Genomic DNA, 25,199 nt, shown 5'->3' with positions numbered 1-25,199 from the left:
GTGTCCTTCCCCAGCCTGCCCACGCCTGACAACACCACGCACATACCCTGTGCTGTATAGACAGACGTTCAAAGCACCGTGACACTTTACAATAGAAGTGCACTCAGACGCATGTGCACAGATGAGCATGTTTACACAATACAAGCAAATATACATTACACGGAACCGAGCGACCAAGAAAAGCCCCAGGACTCAGCACCAGCCGCCAGCTCTGGGTACCGACCTGTCATCATGGATGTGAGCAAGGTAGAAGAGGAGCAGGATGCAGTACTGTCTCTGGCGCGCGGCCACCTCCACATGCTGCCGATCTGACAGGAAGGCCAGACTTTCTGGGGTCCTGCTGCTTATGTGGGGCAGTCCATGTTGTAGGAACTCAGACACTGCAGGGAGTTCTGGGAGGGAGCAGGTAGGGGAAGGTAAACAGAGGAGGACACAGGAAAGCAGGCAATGACACCTGAGAAACACTGCGTACAGATGTTACACAGGGCACCAAGGGCAGCACAGAGGGAATGGGAGGTTCTTCTTCCCTTAGCAGCTTTTAGCCTGTCAGAAGAGCCTGAACTTAACATGTGGAAGAACACAGACAGCAATCATTCATTCATTCATTCATTCATTCCTCTGATAGATGCTCACTTTAGATCAGACTGTGGAAACCACCTGAGCTGGATGAATGGTCAGTGTCATGTTCCAGCATGGAAAGAGTAACTCATGTACGTGTGGTGGAGAGGGTAAGCTTAAAGGGCAGAGAATTACAGAGGGTAAGCAGAAAGCAGGCAGGGAAGGGAGAGAGCAAAACCCAAGGAACGGAAAGCAAGGTGTGTGGGGGCCCAGAGCTGTAGGCGGACACATTTCTGTTTGGTGTGAACAGATGTGGAGCATCAGGGATTGTAAGGCCTTATGGGTAATTTGCAGCTGAGCTGCGGAAGACACCAAACGCTGCTTAAAGGACTTGAATATCAGCAGGGCGGATAAGTACTTTAGCAGGTGTGGTGGCTCACCCAGTTCCTGCCACATACTGGCCATGTAGCAGGATGGCACTCGGGAGGCTGAGGTAGAAGGCTAGACTGTTTGAGGACAGCCTGGGCTACGGCTTTTCAATGTTTTGGAAATTTTACCACACCAGCCTTACTTTCTACATTAACCAAAGACGCCTGCTACACAGACTGACGTCTGAGAACCACAGCTGAGGTGCAGTTAAGACGCTGAAGTTTCCCAGACAGATATGTCGGCCGTGGTTGGAGATGGGTTGGAAAATGAGAGACCGGAAGCAAGTACCCAGACTGACAGAATCTGTCCTGTTGAGGACAAGTCCTAAACACACAGAGGGAATCCCCCAAAACAATGTGGTAGCTTAGCCCAATCAGGAATTCTAATTTCAATTCAACTTCTTTTCCGCCAACATGCTCCGTAGAGAAAACTATAAGGAGACCAGCATCCTTGACCCTCGGACATCCCTCCCCTGTGAGACGTCCAAGAAAAACAGCCTGGAGTAGAGAAGTAAGTCTCTCTCTTCCTGGCACTTTCAGACCTGACAAGAACCTAGTGCCCAAGGGAACGGGTGAGAGGGGCTTCCTTTTATTCTGACAAATGAGGGAATGGTAAGAGGCCATGATGATGTGGTTGCCGAGAGCTTTGGGCCACCACAGCAGAGACACTGAGGCCTTCTCTTTGCAAGCTATACCTGACCAGCAGGGAATCGTGCAGCTGAGACTGGCCAGTGTAATAAGAGAATGGACCCAGGTCATATTGGAAGCGATGGCAATGCTTGCCTGGGCTCCTGTCTGTCTCAGCATGGTATCTGGGAAAGAGTGGATGAGAGACAGGGCAGTGGGGGATGGCAAAGAATCTTCACCATGGAAAAAGGAAAAAATACACTTCCCTTCCTACCAAGTCTAACCATGAAGAGGATAATATTTGAACAAGTACATAAAAGGCTGCCTTACGTTATACCAAGTGTGAAGTCTAAAATAGGGGAACTTACAGGAAATAACACCGCCGCCATTGCTGTATCTACCTATGCCCCTCAGGCAAGGGGAGAGTCCATGAGCAGGAAACGTCTGGCACCTACTGTTCTTCCCTCGGGCTCTCCTTTGGCCCCTACCTGCCACAGCCTCCTCTCTTCTGTCTTTCTCTATCCCTTTGTCCGTGTTTACTCCTTTCATAGTCCCACCCACCTCAGGCACTGCGTTTGTCCTACAATGCCTGCTTTCTCACTGGAGGAGAGGAAGGCTTTACCTCCCCAGCTCTTTCACCAGCACAGTCTGGCACACAATGGATGTACAAGAACCACTTCATACACGAATGAACAAAGAAATGGAAAAGGCTACTCTACTCCAGAGACCCTGAGTTCTGGGCTGGGTGTGGACCAGGAAAGCATCGGTGTGGGAATGGTGCAGAGGAGGCCATTGGGAGGGAGGACTTAGACTGGAAGAGCTTCCACGTCCTTCTCAACCTCAAGAGTCTAAGACCCCAGAGGCCTCGGATCCCATCCTTTCCTGGGCTGTTACTCTATCTCCTAGGAATCTTCCGAAGCCCATCTGTGTGGCGTAAGCCAAGAGGTCTCATTGCATTGACTCATCATGGGGCCAGCCATCGAGGCATCCAGACAGAAAGCTGTCGTGGGACTTGGGAGGGGTCAGACCACTTCTTACCTTCTTGGGAAAGTGATTCCGTCTTCTCTGGAGCAAAGAGGAGATTGAGGCACATGTAGTAGAGGAAGCTGGAGCACACCTGATTTAGGGACGAGTGACTTGGAGAAGTGAGAACAAAAGAGACAGGATTACAACTTAGGCTCTGACAGCACTAACCCCACCATGAGCTAAGACGCCACTGCCTATACCAGAACCCAGTGAAAGTCTAATCGTGGCCATGGAAGAGGAGACCCTCAGGAGCCTATGAAAAGTAAACAGTCCAGGGCGAGGGGGCTGGAGAGAGCACTCGGTGGTTCAGGGTATTTTCTACTCTTGCAAAGGACCCAGGTTTGGTTCCTAGCACCCATGATGGACAACACACAGCCAACTGTAACACCAGTTTCACAGGTTCCAACACCCCCTTTTGGCTTCCCTAGGCACTGCACACACACACACACACACACACACACACACAGAGAGAGAGAGAGAGAGAGAGAGAGAGAGAGAGAGAGAGAGAAAGAGAGAGAGAAGTAGGTATAAAAATAAAATTTAAATATCATTTAAGAGTAAATATGGAACCAGTTGCCTCACTTGCAATTGGGACTTGGCCCATCTGGGGATCACTAAAATTTTCTCAAAAAATAAAATAGGGAAGGTCATAAAAACATACAAGCAAAAACAAAGGGCTGGGGAGTAGTTCAAATATAAGGAGCTGCCAAACATGGTGGCACATATCTGTAATTTCAGCACTTGAGAAGCTGAGGCAGGAAGATTGCCATGAAGTCCAGTTTGGGGTAGAACACTTACAAAAAACAAAAAGAAAGGAGAGGAGGAGGAAAAGGAACAGGAAGAAGGTGGAGGAGCAATAAGGGAGAAAAAGGGAGGAGGACAACAGTGAGAAGGAGGAGGAAGAGGAAGAAGAGAAAATAGTAGGAGGAGGAGAAGGAAAAGGAAGAGGAATAGCCCCAATAGCCTGTGATGTTTAGCTTTTGTTATTAACTTGACACAACCTAGACTCTCCTAGAAAGGGATTCTCAGAGAAAGATGGTCTATATTGGGTTGGCCTTTCGAAGGTTGTGCTAATTAAGCTAAGTGATATAGGAAGACTCAGCCCACTGTGGGTGGCACCATTCCTAGGCAGGATGTCCCTAACACAAATAAAGAAAGCAGCTGGGTGGTGGCACACGCCTTTAACCCCAGCACTTGGGAGGCAGAGGCAGACAGATCTCTGTGAATTCAAGGCCAGCCTGATCTACGGAGGAAGTTCCAGGACTGTCAGAGCTACACAGAGAAACTCTATCTTGAAGAACCCATCACCCCAAAAAGGAAAGGAGGAAGCAAACAGCGCAATGTGACTAGCTGTTTGAAGGCACTACCTTAACCTCCCTACTGTAAGCTGACACAAGCCCTTTTCTCCCCTAAGTTGTTTTTGTGAGGGTGCTTCATCGTGGCCACAGAAATGAGGCCAGGACAGGGCCCTCCCAGCTTTACTGTGACAGTTGTCCACTCACATGTCACCTTTCCTTGGCAGATGAAACTAAACTTACAGAAGCACTCCAGCTTGTGTGTCAGTTGCTAGGCAACGCTGACACTGTTCTCCAGTAAACCAGGGTCCCATGACTAAAGCACCAACCAGACACTTGTATTTGCCAGGTGAAATTTTCTTCTGGCCCCTTGCTGTTTGGTTCTGCCAGGGGCCATACCTACCTCTGGCCACTGCAGAACCTGGCCTTCAGCTCCAGGGTCAGTCGTATGAACGATGCATCAGCTGGGAGAAGTGGGAAGAAAGCAGAGCCATCTAAACCAGGCTTGTCACGGAACTTCCAGGCACTGGTGTCAACTGCTTTTGCCTTCACGGAGCCTGGTTCACCAGGATCTGGTAGCAGTTAACTTAGGAGACTGCCTGTCTGTAGCTCATAGGTTGGGAATAAGTACATCTAACAAATGCCTGACTCAGGGTAGAGCTTGACTGCTCATCTCCGATCTCTCTCGATTATGTCCTACTATAACCTGGTATGTTCTACGGGCACCAGGAAAGACATTGCTGCTTCAAGCCTTCCTCTCCTTGCAGAAAACAATCCAGTTTCAGACTTGGAAAGAACAGCTTTATCTCCGTCTCTGACTGGATCTCAGACCAGAGACTTGGCGACAGCTTCTGTCTCAGCCACTAACCGTGGCCCAGGCTGCCCCTCTGCAAGCCTCTCCTCTCTAAGACTGGGGTTTGATCCCAGCACCCACATCAAGTGGCTCACATTTGTCTCTAACACCAGTTCCAGGGAATCTGTGCCCTCTTCTGCCCTCTGCCTGCAATAATGAATGCATACCCTGTGCATACATGCACACACATGAGCACACACGTGCACACTCACACACCCACACACATCCACATACACATCTACACACACATTCACACACTCATATACATTCACACACCCACAGACATCCACACACTCACATACATCCATACACCCCATACATCCACACACCCACACACATCCATATACATTCATGCACCCACACACATCCACACACATCCACACACTCACATACATCCATATACCCCATACATCCACACACTACATATATCCACACACATCTGCACACCCATATATACACACCCACACACATCCACACACCCACACACATCTACATACTCATACACATCCACAAACCCACACACACCTACACACACACACACTCACACACACATCTATACACATCCACACACCCACACACAACCCCACACATCCACACACCCTCACATCCACAAACATACACACACCCACACACACCCATACACATTCACGCACCCACATACACCCACATACATCCACATAATTTAATTTTGATGATCTTTAAACTATTTTTTATATTTTTAATTTTTTTATTACATGTAACTTAAAAATAAATCTTGGCAGAAAAGAAAGAAAGGAAGGAAAAAAGAAAGAAAGCATAAACCTTAAATGTCATTTACAATCTCAGGGGATAGGGGATATGTATATGAAAGGAATGGGGAGCCAGGGATGGTGGCTCATGGATTTAATCCCAGAGCATGGACGGCAGAGGCAGGTTGATCTCTGTGAGTTCAAGGTCAGCCTGGTCTACAGAGCGAGTTCCAGGACATAATAGAGAAACTCTGTCTTAAAAGAAAGGAGGGTGAGGGGTTGGGGATTTAGCTCAGCGGTAGAGTCCTTGCCTAGTGAGTGCAAGGCCCTGGGTTCGGTCCCCAGCTCCGGGGGGGGGGGGGCGGGGGGGGAGAAAGGAGGGTGAGAGAGTGGGAGGGAGGAAAGGAAGGAAGGAAGGAAGGAAGGAAGGAAGGAAGGAAGGAAAGGGTTGTGCTGCAAATACTTAACTGGAGCCTCCTAGACTTCTAGACAACACTGAAGTATCGATAAATTGGAAACTGGCTTTAATAGCGTTGCCCCATGATCTTCCTCCCACTCAACACTGACAGAGAAAAGGATACCAGTCTAATAGACATTTCCTTAGCTCTCTCAACAGCTGACCACAGTGCTCACCTGCCTGCTGACACCCACAGTGGCCTGCCACCTACCAAGCTTCCTGGAGAACTTCACCTTCATGTGGGGAACGATGACAAAGAGGCTGTGTAGAATTGACAGGAAAACCTCCATCAGGTTTGGATGCGTGGTCTCCTCCGAGTACCTCTGAAAGCATGAGAAGTGAGAAGACAGAGGTCTGAGTCTCTGAAGAAGAAAAGGCATCTTCAAAAGCGGCCACCGAATACACCAAGTGCATCCACTTTCATTCGGTTGGCAGGAGGAAAGCTCGAGTTTCTGAACTCCCAACCTGCACCTAAGGATTGACTCTGTCATTAGCTGTAGTGCCAGACACTTTACCTCCCGAGCCTCTGCTCTATCCTCTCCTGTCAAATAAGAGCAGAAACACCTACCCCCCAGGGACAGAGATGGGTTATAATGTACAAAAGCGCTTTCTAAGCCATAATACAGGGTAACATTCTCTCACCCTGTGACAGTAATATGGAATTCCGCTGCCTTCACCTTGTTTTCTTTTTTGTTTGTTTGTTTGTTTGTTTGTTTGTTTTTTCTTTTCTTTTTTTTTTCGGAGCTGGGGACCGAACCCAGGGCCTTGCACTTGCTAGGCAAGCGCTCTACCACTAAGCTAATTCCCCAACCCCTTTGTTTTTTTTTTTTTAAGATTTATTTATTTATTTCATGTATATGAGTACACTATCACAGTCTTCAGACACACCAGAAGAGGGCATCAAGGTCTCATTACAGATGGTCATGAGCCACCATGTGGTTGCTGGGATTTGAACTCAGACCTCTGGAAGAACAGTCGGTGCTCTTAACCACTAAGCCTTCTCTCCAGCCCTTCACTTTGTTTTCAAGACAGGGCTTCTCTATGTAGCCCAGGCTGTTCTGGATCTCACTCTGTAGCCGAGGCTGGCCTCGAACTCAGAGATCCACCTGCCTCTGCCTCCAGAGTGCTGGGATCAAAGGCCTGCACCGCCATGCCCAGCACATACTTGCTTTCTAACAGTAGGAAAAAGACATCATTTAGAAATTAAGGAGTATAGTTTAATAACAAACTCTTGCTTGGTATTTGTAAAGCCTGGGACAGGGGAGAGAGATTAGGGGGAACTCTGGTACCCATCTCTCAGGGAGGGAGGATAAAGTTACACAGTGACTGTAAGACAGGCACCACATTACAAATGTTCATTACCTGCTGTACCGGCTGGTTTTGTGTGTCCACTTGACACAAGCTGGAGTTATCAGAGAAAGGAGCCTCCCTTAAGGAAATACGTCCACAAGACCCAACTGTAAGGCATTTTCTCAACTAGTGATCAAAGGGGGAGAGCCCAGTCCCTTGTGGGTGGTGCTGTCCCTGGGATGATGGTCTTGGGTTCTATAAGAAAGCAAGCTGAGCAAGCCAGGGAAGCAAGCCAGTAACTAACATCCCTCCATGGCCTCTGCATCAGCTCCTGCTTCCTGACCTGTGTGAGTTCCTGTCCTGACTTCCTTTGGTGATGAACAGCAATGTGGAAGTGTAAGCTGAAGAAACCCTTTCCTCCCCCAACTTGCTTCTTGGTCCTGATGTTTGTGCAGGACTAGAAACCCTGACTAAGACACCTGCATATTGTTTTGTTGTTACTGGCTTCAGATTTTTTTCTCCAGCTAAATCTATTAGTTTTATAATAAAACTTTTTATTTTTACAACCAAAGTAAAGGTGGCTGCAAGGGCAACATTACTAAGGTCCTAAGGGCTAGCTGAGTAGTCCCCAGGGTTTGTACTGCCCATGGAAAAGAAAGAACCTACCATCATCATGGGGATACACAGGGAGTCACAGGCACTAAGAAGAAACTCTGAGAAGGCCTCCAAGGTGTCTTCCTTCTCTGCGCTGGGAGCTGTGAAGGGATTCTCCTGGGCAGAAGGCTCACCTTGGAATTCCACAGCCAACCTGTGAAATCAGGATGCATGCTTACTAACATAACACGCATGTGCCACAAAAGAGGATGTGCCCTGTTAGACTGAGCTCAGAATTCAGGGAAAGTATTCCTACCCTTAGATGGGGGCAACTTTAGGAGTCCTCACTGAGCTGTGCGGTGGTGGCGCAGGCCTTTAATCCCAGCAGGGATGCAGAGGCAGCTGATCTCAGAGTTCAAAGCCAGTCTGATCTGGACAGTGAGCTCCAGGACAGCAGAGCTACACAGCCCTCCGAGTCTCTGTGGCCCCATCACACGTGACGCTTCCATACCCTATGTGTATCCCTGAGCATCTCATGCTATATGCTAATGCATCTATAACACCTTTCCTGGATTCTACACAACTCAGAGAACTCACATATACACTCAGGAATATCCCTTCCCTCAGAGACTGTCAGCCCCTCGTGGGTAGGAGTCATTCTTTCTGTCCCCTCTCACTTGTGCTATAGCAGATATGACAAACGTTTGTTTATGTGCCAGGCGGTGATGCTGCACACCTTTAGTCCCAGCACTTGGGAGGCAGAGGAAGACAGATCTGTGTGAGTTCGAGGCCAGCCTGTCCTACAGAATGAGTTACAAGACAGCCAGAACTACACAGAGAAGCCCTGTCTTGAAACACAAAACAAACCAAAACCCACATCTGTTTACATGAACTGTGTTCAGAGAGAGTGACAATATTAGGCTAGACTCAGGGATGAACTCAGGGATGTGGCATGACTTCATGGGGGTTGGAGAGATGGCTCCACCAGTGGTTAGAGCACTGGCTGCTCCTCTACAGGACCCAGGTTTGATTTCCCAGCACCCACATAGTGACTGTCAACCTTCTGTAACTTCAATTCCAGGGAATCCGATACCCTCTCTTAGCATCCATGGTCCATGCACATGCACGGTGCATATATATACATTCAAGAAAAACACCCACACACATAAAATAAAAATACCTAAGTCTTAAAAGATGTTTTTAAAATAATCTCATGGTATAGTAGCGAATGCATCACCAGGATGTTTTTGGGGAATCTAGAACCATCCTACCCCTAGCTCCCCATCCTCACCCTTCGTCTAGGACACACACCCCAACCCCAGCCAAAGCCCCTTCACCATTCTGGAGAGCAACGGAAGCCAAGTGTTGCTTTGCCCTTTGCCTCAGCCGCACCAGCCCCTGCTCTCCACCTCAGGCTGCAGAGGGCCCCTCACCTGCAGGCGTTTCTAAACCCCTCCAGGGTGCTCAGAAGGAACTTCCCCTTTCGAAGAGTGGCCTTCTCTAAGTTTCTACTGCAAGCGTGGCCCTGGGGTGAGGAGAGAAGAGCTTATGAGTCACACAGCCCCTCTGTGTGTCAGCCTAGCCCGGATGCCCCAGATTTCTTCCACCCTGACTGTGGTCTGCTGTTCCCATATGCCTAACTTTCCAAGGAATCATGGGTGTGTGTGTGTGTGTGTGTGTGTGTGTGTGTGTGTGTGTGTGTGTGTGTGTGTCTGAGTAGCTCATTTAGAAATAGCAGAAGAGTCCCCAGCTCCGGAAAAAAAAAAAAAAAAGAAATAGCAGAAGAGATAGGTTTGGCCCCATTCCTCTAAGAACCTCAAGGAGGGCTCTTGGTCAATTGAATACAGAAGGCGGTCACAGGCAGGTGAGTGACAGCCCGAGTAGCTGTGACAGCATCCATGCCATTGCTCCATGACACATGACAGTCCTCACCCCGGCAGGTATGACAACTGTGATCCTGAAAACGTAACACTCACACCGAGAGCTTCTTTCCTGATGTCTTAGGTCTACGGGCCACTAAAAGCCAATAATTAGGGGTTGGGGATTTAGCTCAGTGGTAGAGCGCTTGCCTAGCAAACGCAAGGCCCTGGGTTCGGTCCCCAGCTCCAAAAAAAGAAAAAAAAAGAAAAGCCAATAATTACATTCACAACCCAGTACACATTAGTCAGATTCTTTCTAAGATCCTAAAGCATCCAGTCTTAAACAACGTTGTGAGAATGTTTACCACATCTGCAACGTAGGGCTAAGAACGCGGCTCGATGTAGAATATTTGCCGTTTACTCACAAAGCTCTGGGTTTGATTCCCGACAGCACAAAAACTAACAAACAAATAAAGAAAAACACAAGAAAACTGTAACTAACCAAGCTCAGATACTAGTTAAGTCATTTTGAGACAAGCTCCGATACTAGTTAAGACATTGTGAGACAAGCTCAGACACTAGTTAAGACATTGTGAGACAAGCTCAGATACTAGTTAAGACATTGTGAGACAAGCTCGGATACTAGTTAAGTCATTTTGAGACAAGCTCGGATACTAGTTAAGACATTGTGAGACAAGCTCGGATACTAGTTAAGACATTGTGAGACAAGGCTTGGATACTAGTTAAGACATTGTGAGACAAGCTCATATACTAGTTAAGAATTTTGAGACCAATGGGGGGATGGTTGGGAGGGGAACACCCATAAGGAAGGGGAGGGGGGAGGGGGATGTTTACCGGGAAACCAAAGAATTATTATTATGTATTAAATAAATTTAAAAAAATTAAAAAAAAAAAAGAATTTTGAGACAAGGGGCTGGAGATTTAGCTCAGTGGTAGAGCGCTTGCCTAGGAAGCGCAAGGCCCTGGGTTCCATCCCCAGCTGGGGGGGGGGGGGGGAAGAATTTTGAGACAAGTTCGGATACTAGTTAAGTCATTTTATGACTAGAAGCCAAGGCCAGCTTCAAACTCTTCAATCTCCTACCTGAGCTGCCTGACTGTAAGGATTGTAGATACAAACCTTGTTGCTAAGGTACTTGGAAAGTTTTGTCTTTAGAGAAAATTGTTTAACCCTTGTTGTTTGGGACAAGGGGCTAAGGTGCATATTTTACATATCAAAGCAGACCTGGCCTCCAGGTTCTCCCAGGTTCTCTCAATCCAACCTGGCATACCCTGCCAGAAACCCTGAACTTTCCAGCCCAGGGGATGGGATGCCCTTCCCCCAGAGACTTTCCTGCATGACATTTTGGTCTCCCTGATCTCTCCTCCTCTTCCTCTTCCTCCTTTTCCTCCTCCTCCTCTCTCTTCCCTCCTTCCCTTCCTCCCTCCCTCCCTCCCTCCCTTCCTCTCTCTCTCCCTCCCTCTCTCTTTCTCCCTTCCCATGGTGACTTCTCTGGCCACTGAACTTACTTGCCCAAGGGCAGCTTACCAATAAACCTGCATTTAATATAATTTATGCTGGCTTGCATTGGCTCATTGCACTGGTGGAGAAATAATTTATCACCTGTGGTGTCAGTTTCTCCATCCATCAAAACGGAGACAGTTACCCTTAGCCTGTAAACTGGCACAGAAGATAAGGTGACATAAAAATTGCTTTTCTAGAAACAAATTGGAGAGCTGGAGATATAGCTCAGTGGTAAAGTGCTTGCCTAGCATATACAGAGGCAAGACATTCAGAGAGGTCAGCGAGCATATGCACTAGGTTCAACCCTCAGTATTAAAAAACAAACAAGGGGGGCTGGGGATTTAGCTCAGTGGTAGAGCGCTTACCTAGGAAGCGCAAGGCCCTGGGTTCGGTCCCCAGCTCCGAAAAAAAGAACCAAAAAAAAAAAAAAAACCAAACCAAAACAAACAAACAAACAAGGGCTGGAGAGATGGCTCAGAGCACCGACTGCTCTTCCAGAGGTCCTGAGTTCAAATCCCAGCAACCACATGGTGACTCACAACCATCTGTAATGAGATCTGATGCCCTCTTCTGGTGTGTCTGAGGACAGCTACAGTGTACTCATATAAAAAATAAATAATTAAATCTCAAACAAACTAACAAACAAAACCTAATAAATTAAGATAAGCATGGTGGTACAGGTTGATAATCCTAGGACAGAAAGAAAAAGATAGACAGACAGACAGACAGACAGACAGACAGACAGACATTAGAGCAGGGGCTTCAGAAGAAGTGTACTTGCAGCTCACTGACCAGGGACCTCCTGTTCAGAGGGGTCTGGGAAAATTCCATACATCGGCTCAGCATGGCTTCAAGCAAGGCACGAAGGGCTCTGTATTGCACGGGCAGAGAGCTCTGGTGGTCCTTCCTGTATCCAGAGGCAAGACATTCAGAGAGGTCAGCGAGCCCCAAGCAGATGTACAGCTTTCTTCGCGTGCTTACCCTCTGTCCTCACCACTTTCACCAGCTGTGGAAGAAAGTTAGCAGCAGAGAATATCACAGGATGGTTCTGGGGCTCCTCTTAGGCAAACCAATGAGGGTGGCAGGGAAGGCCTTCCTTCTGATACACCCTCTTTTTTTTTTAAAAAAAGATTTATTTATTTTATGCACATGTGTTCACTGTAGCTGTCTTCAGACACACCAGAAGAAGGTTTTGGATCTGGATCCCATTACAGACGGTTGTGAGCCACCAGACACACCCTCTTTTATCTGGGCTGTTACAGAATGGTGGCTGTTGGTTCACCATTGGAGTGGGTCTTGCTCCACACATCAATCAAGACAGTTCGGACAGTTCAGGTGATTCTAATTTCTGAGAAGTTATCCTTAAACCAACCATAATGTTAAGATATGGGCTTTTGAGTTACATAGTTCTTAAGCCTGAATTTTGTAGACATGGCGTCTTGTCATAACGTTAGAAGACTGGGTTCACCTGCAAATCCCAAGCATCTCAGGAAGAACCCTTCCTCGCCTCGGCTTATTGGTGGATGCTGGCAATTTTTGGCTTTCCCTTGGCACTGCTCTAATTTCTGCTAATTTCACAACGGTCTCTTCCCCTTCTTTCTCCCGCCGTCACCATATGACCAAATCTCCCTGCTTTTAAAGAATTATTTTTACGCACATGGATGCTTCGGTTGCATGTATTTAAGTGCACAACACGTGGTACCTGGTATCCCTGGGGGTCCAAAGGGGACATCAGATCCCCAGGGACTGCAGTTACAGACAGTGAGCCACCACGTAGGCACTGGGAGCTGAGCCTGGCTCCTCTGGAAGAGCCGCCCGTGCTCCTCACCACAGAGCCATCTCTCCAGCCCCAGGCCTCCACCCCAACCTTTTTGAAACGGGGTCCCACAGTTTAGGATGACCTAGAACTCACTATGTAGCCCTGGCTAGCCCAAAACTCTCAGACATTTCTCGTCTCCAGCTCCCAAGTGCTGAGACTACAGTTATCTACCGTCATGTCAAGACAGGGTCTCGAGTAGCCAGGGATGATCCCAAACTGTTCCTATGCAGCTGAAAATGGTCTTGAACTCCTGATCCTTCTGTCTCTACTGCCCGAGTGCTAGGGTTGTAGGTAAGTGCCACCATTGTAGCTCACGGAGTAGACAGTAGTCACTGAACTTGCAACCCCTGCTATGTAACTTTATCTTAACTTGACAGTATCCACAAAAGACATATTCACAGGTGGTGGGCAGACATGAACGATGGGAGGAGGCGATTAAATGCTGTGTAGTAACCAGGGAACAATCTATCATCCCTCACCCCTGGGTCCTTGCTGACCATCAAACGATCTGTTTGGCTTCCTAGTTAAGTTCTCAGTCAACTGCACTAGGTAAGGCTTGGCTTTTCCCTCCCTTGACTTCTGGAAACCTTTTGTTTCCTTCTTTTTGTTTTTTTGAGACAGGGTATGTTGCACAGACCGTGTCTTTAAACAGCGATTATCGTGTGTGGCATTCGTGGGAGTAGCAGGGCCAGAGCAAGCCTGTGAAGGCTCTCCTTCCAGCATGGTTTTCGGGGGAGTGAACTCAGGCTGCAGACACAACAAGTGTTTTCATGGAGCCATCTTGCCAGCCCATGCATCTGGGTTCTCACTGACCTCAGGAGAGCCTCCTGCCTCAGTCTCCCAAGTGGGTGGGATGACAGGGGTGCACCTCCGCCATGTCCATCTGGGGCCTCTAACTGTGTTCCCTGCAGTGGTCATCAAGCCCTGGGCCCATCATTTTTGTTGTTTGTGATTTATTTGGTTGGTTTTTGAGCAGCTCACTTTTTTCATCCTCCCTTCTAGCTGTGTTTCTCAGAGAGCCTCACCGGCTTACCTCAGAGGGAGCACTTCAGTAAACATTCTGGGGGATAAAGTAAATCCCTCACAACCGTGCACACATTAATGACTCTCCCACCCCTCCCCAGCTCTCTCCACAACCCTGACCAAACAGCTTTTCTGTGGCAAGGCTGCCCCTTCCTGAAACCTGCTAACTGAAGCAACTGCAGCACCCTTTGCTCCACCTCTGGCACTAGGTAATGTAGATGTACTCATCTCAACTACCCTGGGATTCGTGCTCCAGATTTAGAGATTCAGATCCAGGGAACCACAAAAGGAAAGAGAGATAGACTCAAGTTATTGTAATGTAAATGTTATTTTTTTTTTGTTTCAATTTTTAGAACCACCCTTGGAGTTGAATCACAAAAGGCTTAAATATAAGGAAGAAACTATAAATATGAACAACCTTTACAATGTAAAAGTAAAGATACAGCCTAACTAACCTTGGAAAGTAGAAAAGAGGTCTGGGGCAGGGGAGGGGGGCAGTGGTGTGGAGGCTGCTGGGAAAATGAGAATCAGGAAACGCAGCTTCAAAAACTGAAGAAGTCAGCTGAGTGAGGTGGCGCAGGGTTGTATAATCCCAGTACTGGAAGGCCGAGGCAGGATGCTAAGGGATTCAAGGTCACCGTCCGGTACACAATAGTTTTGAGGCCAGCCTGGACTACACCAGACCTTGCCTCAGAAACACACAGAAGTTTGGCCTGGTGGTGCAGGCCTTTAGTCCCAGCATTCAGGAGGCAGAGGCAAAAGGATCCCTGTGAGTTCATTGTGAGTTCTAGAACAGCCAGGGCTACACAGAAAAATCCTGGATAAAAAAAAAGAAAAGAAAGGAAAAGAAAGAATGAAGGAAAAAGAAAGAAGGAAGGAAGGAAGGAAGGAAGAGGAGAGAGAAAGAGAGAGAGAGAGAGAGAGAGAGAGAGAGAGAGAGAATATCAAGAGTGGAACTCATGGGGTTGGGGATTTGGCTCAGTGGCAGAGCGCTTGCCTAGGAAGCGCAAGGCCCTGGGTTCGGTCCCCAGCTCTGAAAAAAAAAGAACCAAAAAAAAAAAAAAAAAAAAAGAGTGGAACTCGTGTCTAATCCTAGCACTTAGAAATAGAGAATGGAAAATTACTGTTTGAAGCCAGCCTGGGCTACATAGTGAGTTCTAGGTCAGCCTGGCTACACTATGAGGCCCAATCTCTACAAAACAATGCTAACCATACATAATCATGATGACAGTGATACAAGAACACATCCCTAGGACCCCCTGGTCTCCACAGATCAGCAGGTACGTTCAGGTAAGCCTCTCTCACCTCAGAAAAGCTGAAATGGCCCTCAGTGCTTCAGCAGCCACCGCTAACACAGGGCTGCTCACGGCCTCCTGCAGGGCACGGCTGGCATCTCTGCACATGGCGGAGCTTGTGAACAGCCTGATCTCCTCAGGCTGCCTATGAAACAGTTGATGAGAAACGAATGAACGGCTCATCCCCAGCCCTGCTGGGAATAAGTGCTCACCTCTCCTTTACCAGTCCCACCCACACACCTTTGCTTACCGAGTCAGGATTTCTGCGAAGAGCAGCAGGCCCTGCTTGTGCAGTTCTGTGTTGGTCATCTGCAGGCTTCCCTGAAGGCTCCTGACCACGGCCTCGATCCCTGCGTCAGGATAACACGCCACAGACAAGGGATCAGTGTTCCGTGGTTCTTCATGAACCACCCGGGACAGGCGAACCACCCGGGACAGGCGACACACTGTAAATAACACCTACAAGCTACAGGACCCTCGTGAAATGCCCCCGGCCAGGCTGAACCAATCCCGTGAGACCAGGGCTATGGCTGATGCATGCCAAAGCCCCGAGTTCAATCACTAGCTGCAAGTCCAGGGGACCCAACCAGGACATTTTCAAGGGCAGGCCTCATCCTTCATTCCGTCCTCCAACATCCAGCACAGACTCAAGCACATGAGATTTTTTTTTTCCGGCCACCTACTGATTAGGTCATATCTTTCCCGCTTAACACACTCCCTTCCTCCTCGAAGAACTGATTAGCTCCAGCCTCTGCTCCTCCAGAGAGCCCTGCGTCTCCGTCCAGGACGAGCTGTGAGCCTCTGTCAAGTTCCTTTTACTTCTGTTTAGAAAACCTTGAATTTACTTGTATTAAAACTGCCTGTTCACACCTTTCCCTCTCTTTCTTAGGATCAGAGACCATGGTATATGTATTTCTAAACTTCCTGGTCCCAGTCCAGTATCCAGCGCAGACAAAAAACACAGAATACAAAATTTAAATGGGCAGTGGTGGTGCACGCTGAGACAGCCCGATCTCTGAGTTCAAGGCCAGCCTGGCCTACAGAGTGAGTTCTAGGACAGTCAGAGCTGCACAGAGAAACCCTGTCTCATATGACAGCAGCAACTGTTGGTGAACACCTTTAATCCCAGCACTCAGGGACAGAGGCAAGCATTGACTACTTCCAGTCTAAACCCCGGGAGATGGCTTTGTGAACCCCAAATAAAGACCTTTAATATGGAAAGGAAAAGAGCTGTTTCAAGACACTGAAAGGAAAAAGTAGAAAAGCCCTGAGACTAACTAGATGGGCAGATATCCAGGGCTTGCAAAGTATTGAATCCAAGGCCGGATCTGTTCCAAACAGATGAGAGGCTGGAATTCATTTAGTGGCTAATGATAATGGCTCTCCCTTGATACAGAGTCTCAACAGAACCACCAGGATAGCCATGTTAACATGGAGTTGGCCAAGCCCCACCCCTAAAATGCATGCCCACCCATCCCCGGCCCCACCCCCACCCCCAGCCTCTGATGCTGCTACCCAACCTTAAAGTGCTATCTGCGAACCTAGGGTCAGCACAGGGCCCACGCTACCAACCATACACCGTGTGACACTTTGAAAAGAAGAGTGGCTCTTCTGCCAGGAGTATCAGGCAGTTGTAGCTGGACCAGACAAGGATTTCGCTGGAAGATGAAAGATGCTCAAAGAGGAACTCTGGCGGGGAGAGGAGAAACCAGTAAGTGGGGGCTGGAGATCGGTCCTCAAACTGACTAGAGGGCTTTAACTCTATCAGTTCTGCCTCTTTTACTCTGTTCACACAACCTTCTCCATCGGAAAATGACAACCCACAGACAAGCCTTCAACGTATCCTCAGGGCCATGAAGTTTGTTTTTTTTGTTTTTTTTTGTTTTTTTTTTTGTTTTGTTTTGTTTTTTAAGAGATGGGGAAACGGTGGACCGGAAGAAGTCACAGTAACAGTGAAGGCAGAGAATGAAACGTTGGGTTTTCAAACTCTCAGGACAGGCAGATGTAAATCAGCACAACTCAGAAATAAATCAGTCCTCACCCCATGGCGCCTCTCTGCCAGGGACTAGCCCTGTGGGTTTGGAACATCCCCTCCCTTCTCTGAACCTTAATTCTCCTCAGTCACCATCTGCAGCCCTTCAAAATGTGTACACTCCACATTCTCCTACTTCCTCTACCAAAAAGGATGTGTGTGTTCACACTGGTCTGCTGAGTCCTGTGTGGCTGTCTCCACACAATTGTGTCTTTTCTAGGAAAAAAGTCAATTTCATAATCTCCAAAACAACAATGGGCCGGAGATACAGCTCCATGACAAAGTGGCCAGGCCCTGAGACCCTGACCTGACCACAGGGAAGAAAAAGGTGCAGGAGAGGAGGAAGGAGAAGCTGCCTCCCTCGGGTTAAGGGTCAAGAGAGCATGGCTCTGAGGGCTGCCAACTGGAGTTAAGAGCAGCCCAGGTGGAACACAGTAAATAGTAACTCGCAACTGGGGGACATCGGTAGGAAAGTGGATTCTTACAGCATGGAGGGTAGGCAGCTGCCCAGCTACTGTGCTGACTAAGGCTTATTAAATATACAAAGGCAGTGTGTCTTTCATCCAGGAACTCAGTAACCAAAGCCGGGTAGAAACCCCGGGCTGGGACTTAAGTAATTTTACAACAATGACCACAAAAAGTAAACTAACAAGATGAGGCTGGCATATGTGACACCTACACTCATCACAGGGCTTATGCCCTCGGGCTCCACATCTCTACTAGACAAACCTCTGCCCTCCTTGTCTCAGGTCTGCCACTCCCGGAAAGTCAAAATAATGACAGATGTCAGTAACAACCTGCTCAAGTCCATCAGGTGTTAGCAAGCCCACTCTATACAGAGCTGACCCCGCCCCCCCACAGCTGACCCCACCTTCCACATAGCTGACCCCGCCCCCCAGGGTGAGTTATCCAAGATAAAGCTGCTGCCACCACCACAGCTGCTGCTGCTGCCACCACTGCCGCTACCACCACGCTACTGCCACCACCACTGCCACCACCACCGAGGCACACCTCAAGGCTCTAGAGTCCCCAGGGAGAAGGTTAGAGGATTCCCATACCTGGGATGTCAGCATAAATGAAGGCCACAGCATGCTTTGCAGGGGAATGGACCAGCACTGCAGTTATACAGTGGGAGCTGGCCACCTGCAGGACCTCATCTCTGGACAGGAGAAACTGGGGAAGCAGCAAAAAGTTCCCAGTCACGCCGCTGAGAAGACCAGGGAACCCAGCCTACGCGCCTCAGGGCAGAAGCCCAAATCATCACAGATCCCATACTCCCTGGTACCAGGCAAAGGGAGAACCATAGATTATGGAAAGCAGTCTCTGAACACCCACCACAGGTGAGACTAGGTGGAAGGCCACACCGTGAAGTCCACCAGAGACACCCAGCTCAGAAACAGGGATTCGTTAACAAAAGCTCTTCTCCGGCTTGGCTGCCGGCCACAGTCACACGACAAGTGAGAGCAGAACTCACTTCTCTGAGTGTGTGGAGAAGAGCTAAGGTAACAAGCCTAAAGCTGTTGCTCTTGGAGAGAGCAAAGCTCCAGAGGGGAACACAAAGACTTTCCATTTGTTTCCCCAACGGATCGTTGGAGGAGCTATAGTGCCCTACGCGACCTCGCTTTGAGAGGGTTCTAGAAACCTGTGTCTGGTCTCCCCTCTCCCCTTTTCCTTTTGCCTTGTAGCCTTTCGGTGTATAACTAAACACCGATCTAATGAGTCTGCTCAGCAGATCATCAGATTCCAGGCCACGTGGACGGGAAGAAGGAAAGCCAAGGCAGGAATGAGGGTCAGACCACTCTAATGTAAAGGTCCTCCCACAACCGAAATGCCTGTCCCATCAAGACGAGGGAGGTTGGTTTGGTTTTGCTTTGCGCTTTGATTTTTTTTTTCCCTGCTTCTTTCACTTTACTGTTATCGTTGTTTTGAGACAGGACCTCTTGTGGCCCAGACAATCTTGCATTCCTGATCCTCCTGCCTCACAAGTTCTACAACTGAGCTACTAACCCTGGTCCACCACTACCTTTTTGAGCACCAATGGTAGTGAGGTCTCTCTCGATGGCTGCTCAACACTCTCGGCACCCTCCACCGGCACAGACTTGCTCATGATCACGGACACAAAGAGATCGTACTTCAGTAGCTGCCTTAGCAAACCTAGGAAGCAGAGGGGTTGAGGGAGGTCACAGGGGCACCAGAGTTATCAAAAGATGGCCCTCAGACATCCCCTGAGAGACTTCTTCAGGTCTCTGTAAATATGAAGTGTGGTTAGAATTCTTAGGCACTGGCTTGCTTTCTGCAACCCACCTTCCTCCCACAAGGCTAAGCACCTGCGGGCTGTGAGGCCTAGGAGTCCAGGGATCCAATCGTGTCCTGGTCTAGTTCCCTGTTGCCGTGACAAAATGATGAACAGAAGCAACTTGGGGAAGACGGCTAATTCACCCTACATTTCCATGTTAGAGTGCATCAGTGAGGAAAGTCAGGGCAAGAACTTGAGCAGAGCCCAGGCTGTGTAGGAATGCTGCTTCCTGGTTTGTTCACCTACTCGGGAGCGCCACCCATAGTGACCGACCATCTGTAACTGCATTTTGAGGGGAGCTGGTACCCTCTTCTGGTCTCCTCAGGCATTTCATGCATGTGATACGTGGCTATCATACAGCCAAGGAAAGCACCCGTACACATAAAATAAAAATAAATAAATCTAAAAAAAATGATAAGAATGTAACTGCATACCTGTTCGAGGGGAATGGGAAGGGAAAGGCTCCAGATAGGATTTAGAACGCACCATCAGCTGAGAGTTTCCTGTTCTCTGCCTAGGCCAGCTCTGGGACTAACACCCTCGTAACGTTACTATTCTCTACTATCACAGGGTGCCACATGCTAAGGCTGCCTCATGTCTGGTGCTTTTGCCCATTTACTTCTATCCTCTCCCCTCCTCCTCCCTCCAACACACACATACACACACACACACACACACACACACACACACACACACACCCCAGGCCTCAGTCTAAGCATCCTTTCCTTTAGGAAGTCTCTCTCATCCCTCCTGCATCTCTATGTCAGAGCACCACATTGTACTCTAGCTGGCCGTGTCTGTCCTCCATGTGGCCTATGAGTTCCTACAGGATAGGAGTTGGTGACCCAAGAGTCCAGCACACAGCCTGACTCAGAATTAGCACTCCCTGAGTGGGTAGACTGTACCTACGAGAGCTCTTGCACAGACTAGCAGTTCTCAACCTGTGAGTCGTGACCCCTTTGGGGGTCGAACAACCCTTTCACAGGGGTCAGATATCAGATATCCGGCATAGCCTCTATTTATATCTTGATTCACAGCAGTGTCGTAATTAGTTATGAAGTATCAGTGAAATAATTTGATGGTCAAGAGTCAGCACAACATGAGGAACTGTATTAAAGGGTCACAATGTTAAAACAGTTGGGGACCATTGACCTAGAAACTGTGGTCACCATGGGCTCCTGCTCGGAAACCAGCCCACACTCGGTCACCTATCACAGTGTCGGTCCACACTGTCTGAAAAGTGACAACTGGAGCTGGGGCACAGCACAATCACAGGTACTGACAAATACAATAAAACACAGCTCACTACTCAGAAGCATCCACCTGGGCGTGAGCATTCATGTAAGGAGCAGAACAAGACGGCGGAAGGCTAAGCTGAGGCTCTTACAATCCTTCAACAGCAAGTCATGGTGGCACAGGTCTGTAGGACAGGGCTGAAGGCAAGCCTAGGTTACATATAAGGAGGATAGATAGATAGATAGATAGATAGATAGATAGATAGATAGATAGATAGATAGATAGATAGATAGATAGATAGATAGACAGACAGACATAGATATAGCTAGAGTTATACATACATACATACATACATACATACATACATACATACAGTCTCCTAAGGAGGAGGAGGAGGGAGAAGAAGCCTATATAACAAGCAGGGAATCCAGACTTTCCCCTGGAGGCCAGAAGAGGTCACAGATTTTCTGACTAGAGAAGTGACTCTGTAGGAGAAAACTGTGTAGCATATAACAGTTCACTCTGGCAGCAAGTTCAGGCAGCAAAGACCCGAAGCAAAAAGATTTCCAGTCCCTCCATCTTTTCCTCCCAGGGGCAGCCACTTAAAATGGCACTCCAAACCTAGGCATCTTTCTCACACTCCATGTGCCTTATCTCCCAAGCTTGCCTTCGGCCCTCCCATCTGCAGCAGCCAGAATCATAAGCTCTCCACCTCAGACGCTCCTCCCTTTACTCTCTAGCACACTCTTACCCAAGCAGTTGATCTGTAGGTCCCTTGTCTGGGCGTTGTCCAGAGTGGAAAGGAAGAGGGCACACAGCTTCTCCCGGAAATGGCCGGAAAGCATCTCAGCAGCCGTGGGCGAGGAGTAGAGCTTCCCGTAGAGGTAACAGATGGAAGCCTGCACCCCCTCATTGGGGTAAACCAAGCCTCTCAACAGATGCTCCATCAAGTTGCCTGACCAGAAAGCAACCAAGAAGTCTGTTACTGTTTGGTTGGTTGGTTGATTGGTTTTGGTCTTTTTTTTTTTTTTTTTTTTTTTTTTCTGAGACAGGGTTTCTCTCAAACTCAGAGACCCACCTGCCTCTGGCCCCCGGAGTTAAGTTTTATTTTTAATGTTTTAATGTGTCCGTGGATGTGTGTGTGTGTGTGTGTGAGTGCAGGGGGCAGGGGCCCAAGGGAGGACAGAAGAGGGTACCAGATAGAGAGCAACAGGCAGTTATGGGTCCGGAACTGAACGTCAGTCCTCTTAACCATTAAACCATCTCTCTAGCAACAAATAAGAAGTCTTGGGGCTGGGGATTTAGCTCAGTGGTAGAGCGCTTACCTAGGAAGCGCAAAGCCCTGGGTTCGGTCCCCAGCTCCGAAAAAAAGAACAAAAAAAAAAAAAAAAAAAAAAAAAAAGAAGTCTTACAGCAGTTACCATATTAAACTCCAAACTCGGAGCTAGGGGAATGGCTCAGTGGTAACGAGCACCTACTTCTCTTGCAGAGGACCAGGGTTCAGGTCCCAGCACCCTTATCACGGTGCTCACGACCACTTTATAACCCCAGCTCCAGGGGATACGATGCTCCCTGCAGACCTTTGTGAGCACCTGTACACTCATGCAGGCATGCACATAAACAGATAGATACACTTCTTTTAGAAAAATAAAAATCCAAACTGTCATCTCAGTGAGATAGTGGCGATTTCCCAAATCACCTACAAGAAATGTTTCCTAGAGTTCAAAAGAGAAAGTCAAAACTTTAAGGATAGGCAGGCGGTGGCGCACACCTTTAATCCCAGAATGTGGAAGGCAGAGGCAGGTGAATCTCTTAGAGTGAGGCCAGCATGGACTACAGAGCGAGTTCCAGGTCAGTCAGGGCTACAAAGAGAATCCCTGTCTCAAAAGCAAACAAAAAATTTAAAGGTCAATCCTCTGGGAAGTATATATTTACATTTCACTGTTTTTTGTTTTTTTTTAAGTGCTTCAAGGTCTTCGAGATCACTCAGCGGGGAGAGAGGTTTGCTTGAAAACCTAACTACCTGAGTTTGGTCTCTGGATTCCACAAGGTGGCAGGAGAAAATGGCTCCCAAGAGTTGTTCTCTGGACTCCACAAAGTCTCTGTGGCTTGTACACACACACACACACACACACACACACACACACCTCACACACACTAAATTACATAAACAAAATGCAAAAGTGCTGTGTCCCCGACTTAATCCATTTATCCTTCCATCCAAAAGGGAGGTCGAGGTAAGCCTATTAAAGGTGAGTGCAGAATGAACATTGTAGTGTACACCTCTGATTCCAGGACTCAGTGTACTGAAGGAAAACTGAGTTCGAGACCAGGCTGGGTGATATAGTGAGACCTTGTCTCAAAAAACAAAACAACATCAAGAGGCCCAAGCCCACAGTCAGGACACTTTTCAAACTGACCAGTATGGAGCAGCACATTCTTCGGATAAAAAAAATGTTTTGAAGAATAGATAAAGGACATAGTACCTTCCCAAGTGTGCATACACAGTGACTGGGGCGCCCAAGTGGCAATGTGACCAAAGCAGAAAAGGGTAGGAGCCACCCTCTCCACAGGAAGCTCACCGTACTCCATGACAAGATCTTCTGCCAAATCAGGAATGGCATTCACCAGCTTGCCAAGAAGAGTCGTGGTGGCCAGGCTGCCACCCATGGAGGGCAGGTTACACAGCTACAGAAAGTGAACAGGTGCCTAGTCAGAATCACAGCTGAGCTCTCTCCGGTGCTGATCCTGCCCTACCCAGTTAGCATGTTATGCATATCTGTCCTCCACAAGCAGCTTTCGACAAGTCTCTGTCTCTCCATTCACCTGAGAACTGTAGGAGGGGGGTGAAGGGGGAGGGGGAGGGTGGGGGGTGGGGCGACCAAGCCAGATTCTTCTCTAAGTCCTCTAGCTAAGTTCCTAGCTTAGTACATGGCTGTCACACTGTGTTAATATGAGCATATTTTTTTTTATTTATTATATCTAAGTACACTGTGGCTGTCTTCAGACACACCAGAAGAGGGCATCAGATCCCGTTACAGATGGTTGTGAGCCACCATGTGGTTGCTGGGATTTGAACTCAGGACCTCAGGAAGAGCAGTCGGGGCTCTTAACCACTGAGCCATCTCTCCAGCCCAATATGAGCATATTTTGATTGGGGTGTAGCTTGGTGGTTGAGCACTTGCCTAGCATGTTTGAGATCCCGTGTTCAATCTACGCTCATACACAAACACCCACACCCACACCCACACCCACACCCACACCCACACACACACACACAGAGCGTTTTGTCTTCCTTAGAACCAGACACTGGAGGATGAAACCTCATAAAGATAAAACAGGTTCTAAATGAATTTACGTACTTTTTTTAGCTACCACTACTGTGCATTCAACTAACTCTTTGTGGGTGTAGGACTGGGGACTGAACACAAGCCTCCCTCTGCCGCTGAACTGGTGGATGAATGTCACATGGCTTGAATAAACATAATTTTGCTGATCCTGTGATAGATGTGAATCTTTTCATTGTTTGGGTTTTTTGAGATCTCATCTTGCCCAGGCTAGCCTAAATTCTCTACATAGCTGAGGCTAGGAACTATAGGCTGCACCACCATGCTCAGTTCTTACTGTCACACTCTCTGTGGTTTGCAGGAAGAGTGACCTTCTCTCCGGCATTAGACTCTTCCAGTGGGAAATAAGGACACCGCTCTCTTGCGTTTGTTGACAAGGCTGGATGAGGGATTGCACCTCAGCCAGGCTTGGCACTGCAAGCCTTTAATCCCAGCCCTCAGGAGACAGGTGTGTGGGATCTCTGAGTTCAAGGCCAGCCTGGCCCACTAATAAAATCCTGTCTCAAAAACAGGGGAGAGGGGCTGGAGAGGTGGTTCGTTGGTTATGAGCACTGGCTGCTCTTCCAAAAGCCCCACGTTTGTTTCTCAGCAACGACATGGCAGCTCACGACCATCTATTACTCCAGCTCCAGGGATCCAACACTGCCCTCTGGCCTCCGACGGCACCAGGCGCACACGCGGTGCACAGACATACATGCAGACAAGAAAACTCATATGCATAAAATAAAATTTTAATTTTAATTTAAAAAGATGTTTCCTATAAACTGCATATAATGCCAGTACTTGAAAAGTTGAGGGGTTGGGGATTTAGCTCAGTGGTAGAGTGCTTGCCTAGCGAGCACAAGGCCCTGGATTTGGTCCCCAGCTCTGAAAAAAAAAAGAAAAAAAAAAAGAAAAAAAAAAAGAAAAAAGAA

At 48.2% G+C, this 25,199-nt stretch overlaps 1 protein-coding gene across 2 annotated transcripts in view; it reads right to left on the bottom strand.

The window, feature by feature from the left end:
* Positions 1–25,199, bottom strand: part of Mei1 (meiotic double-stranded break formation protein 1) — a 53,363-nt gene that overhangs the window by 20,320 nt on the left and 7,844 nt on the right. The window contains exons 5-18 of one of the 2 annotated variants that reach the window (NM_001130555.1): positions 23,521–23,626; positions 21,690–21,893; positions 19,430–19,560; positions 18,465–18,579; positions 16,947–17,063; positions 15,625–15,724; positions 15,385–15,519; positions 12,030–12,144; positions 9,290–9,381; positions 7,929–8,070; positions 6,184–6,295; positions 4,338–4,398; positions 2,652–2,749; positions 224–392 (exon numbers count right to left, since the gene is read on the bottom strand). In NM_001130555.1, the coding sequence (NP_001124027.1) occupies positions 224–392; positions 2,652–2,749; positions 4,338–4,398; positions 6,184–6,295; positions 7,929–8,070; positions 9,290–9,381; positions 12,030–12,144; positions 15,385–15,519; positions 15,625–15,724; positions 16,947–17,063; positions 18,465–18,579; positions 19,430–19,560; positions 21,690–21,893; positions 23,521–23,626 (1,697 nt within the window). Of the gene's footprint in view, positions 1–223; positions 393–2,651; positions 2,750–4,337; positions 4,399–6,183; positions 6,296–7,928; positions 8,071–9,289; positions 9,382–12,029; positions 12,145–15,384; positions 15,520–15,624; positions 15,725–15,837; positions 16,802–16,946; positions 17,064–18,464; positions 18,580–19,429; positions 19,561–21,689; positions 21,894–23,520; positions 23,627–25,199 lie in introns of those variants that run through there. The other variant, XM_063263619.1, reaches the window with a different exon arrangement.

Source organism: Rattus norvegicus, chromosome 7, assembly GCF_036323735.1.
Source record: "Rattus norvegicus strain BN/NHsdMcwi chromosome 7, GRCr8, whole genome shotgun sequence".
In the NCBI taxonomy this organism is placed as follows: domain Eukaryota; kingdom Metazoa; phylum Chordata; class Mammalia; order Rodentia; family Muridae; genus Rattus; species Rattus norvegicus.
Note: the sequence above shows the minus strand (reverse complement) of the source record. Positions and strands in the feature narration are given on the sequence as shown.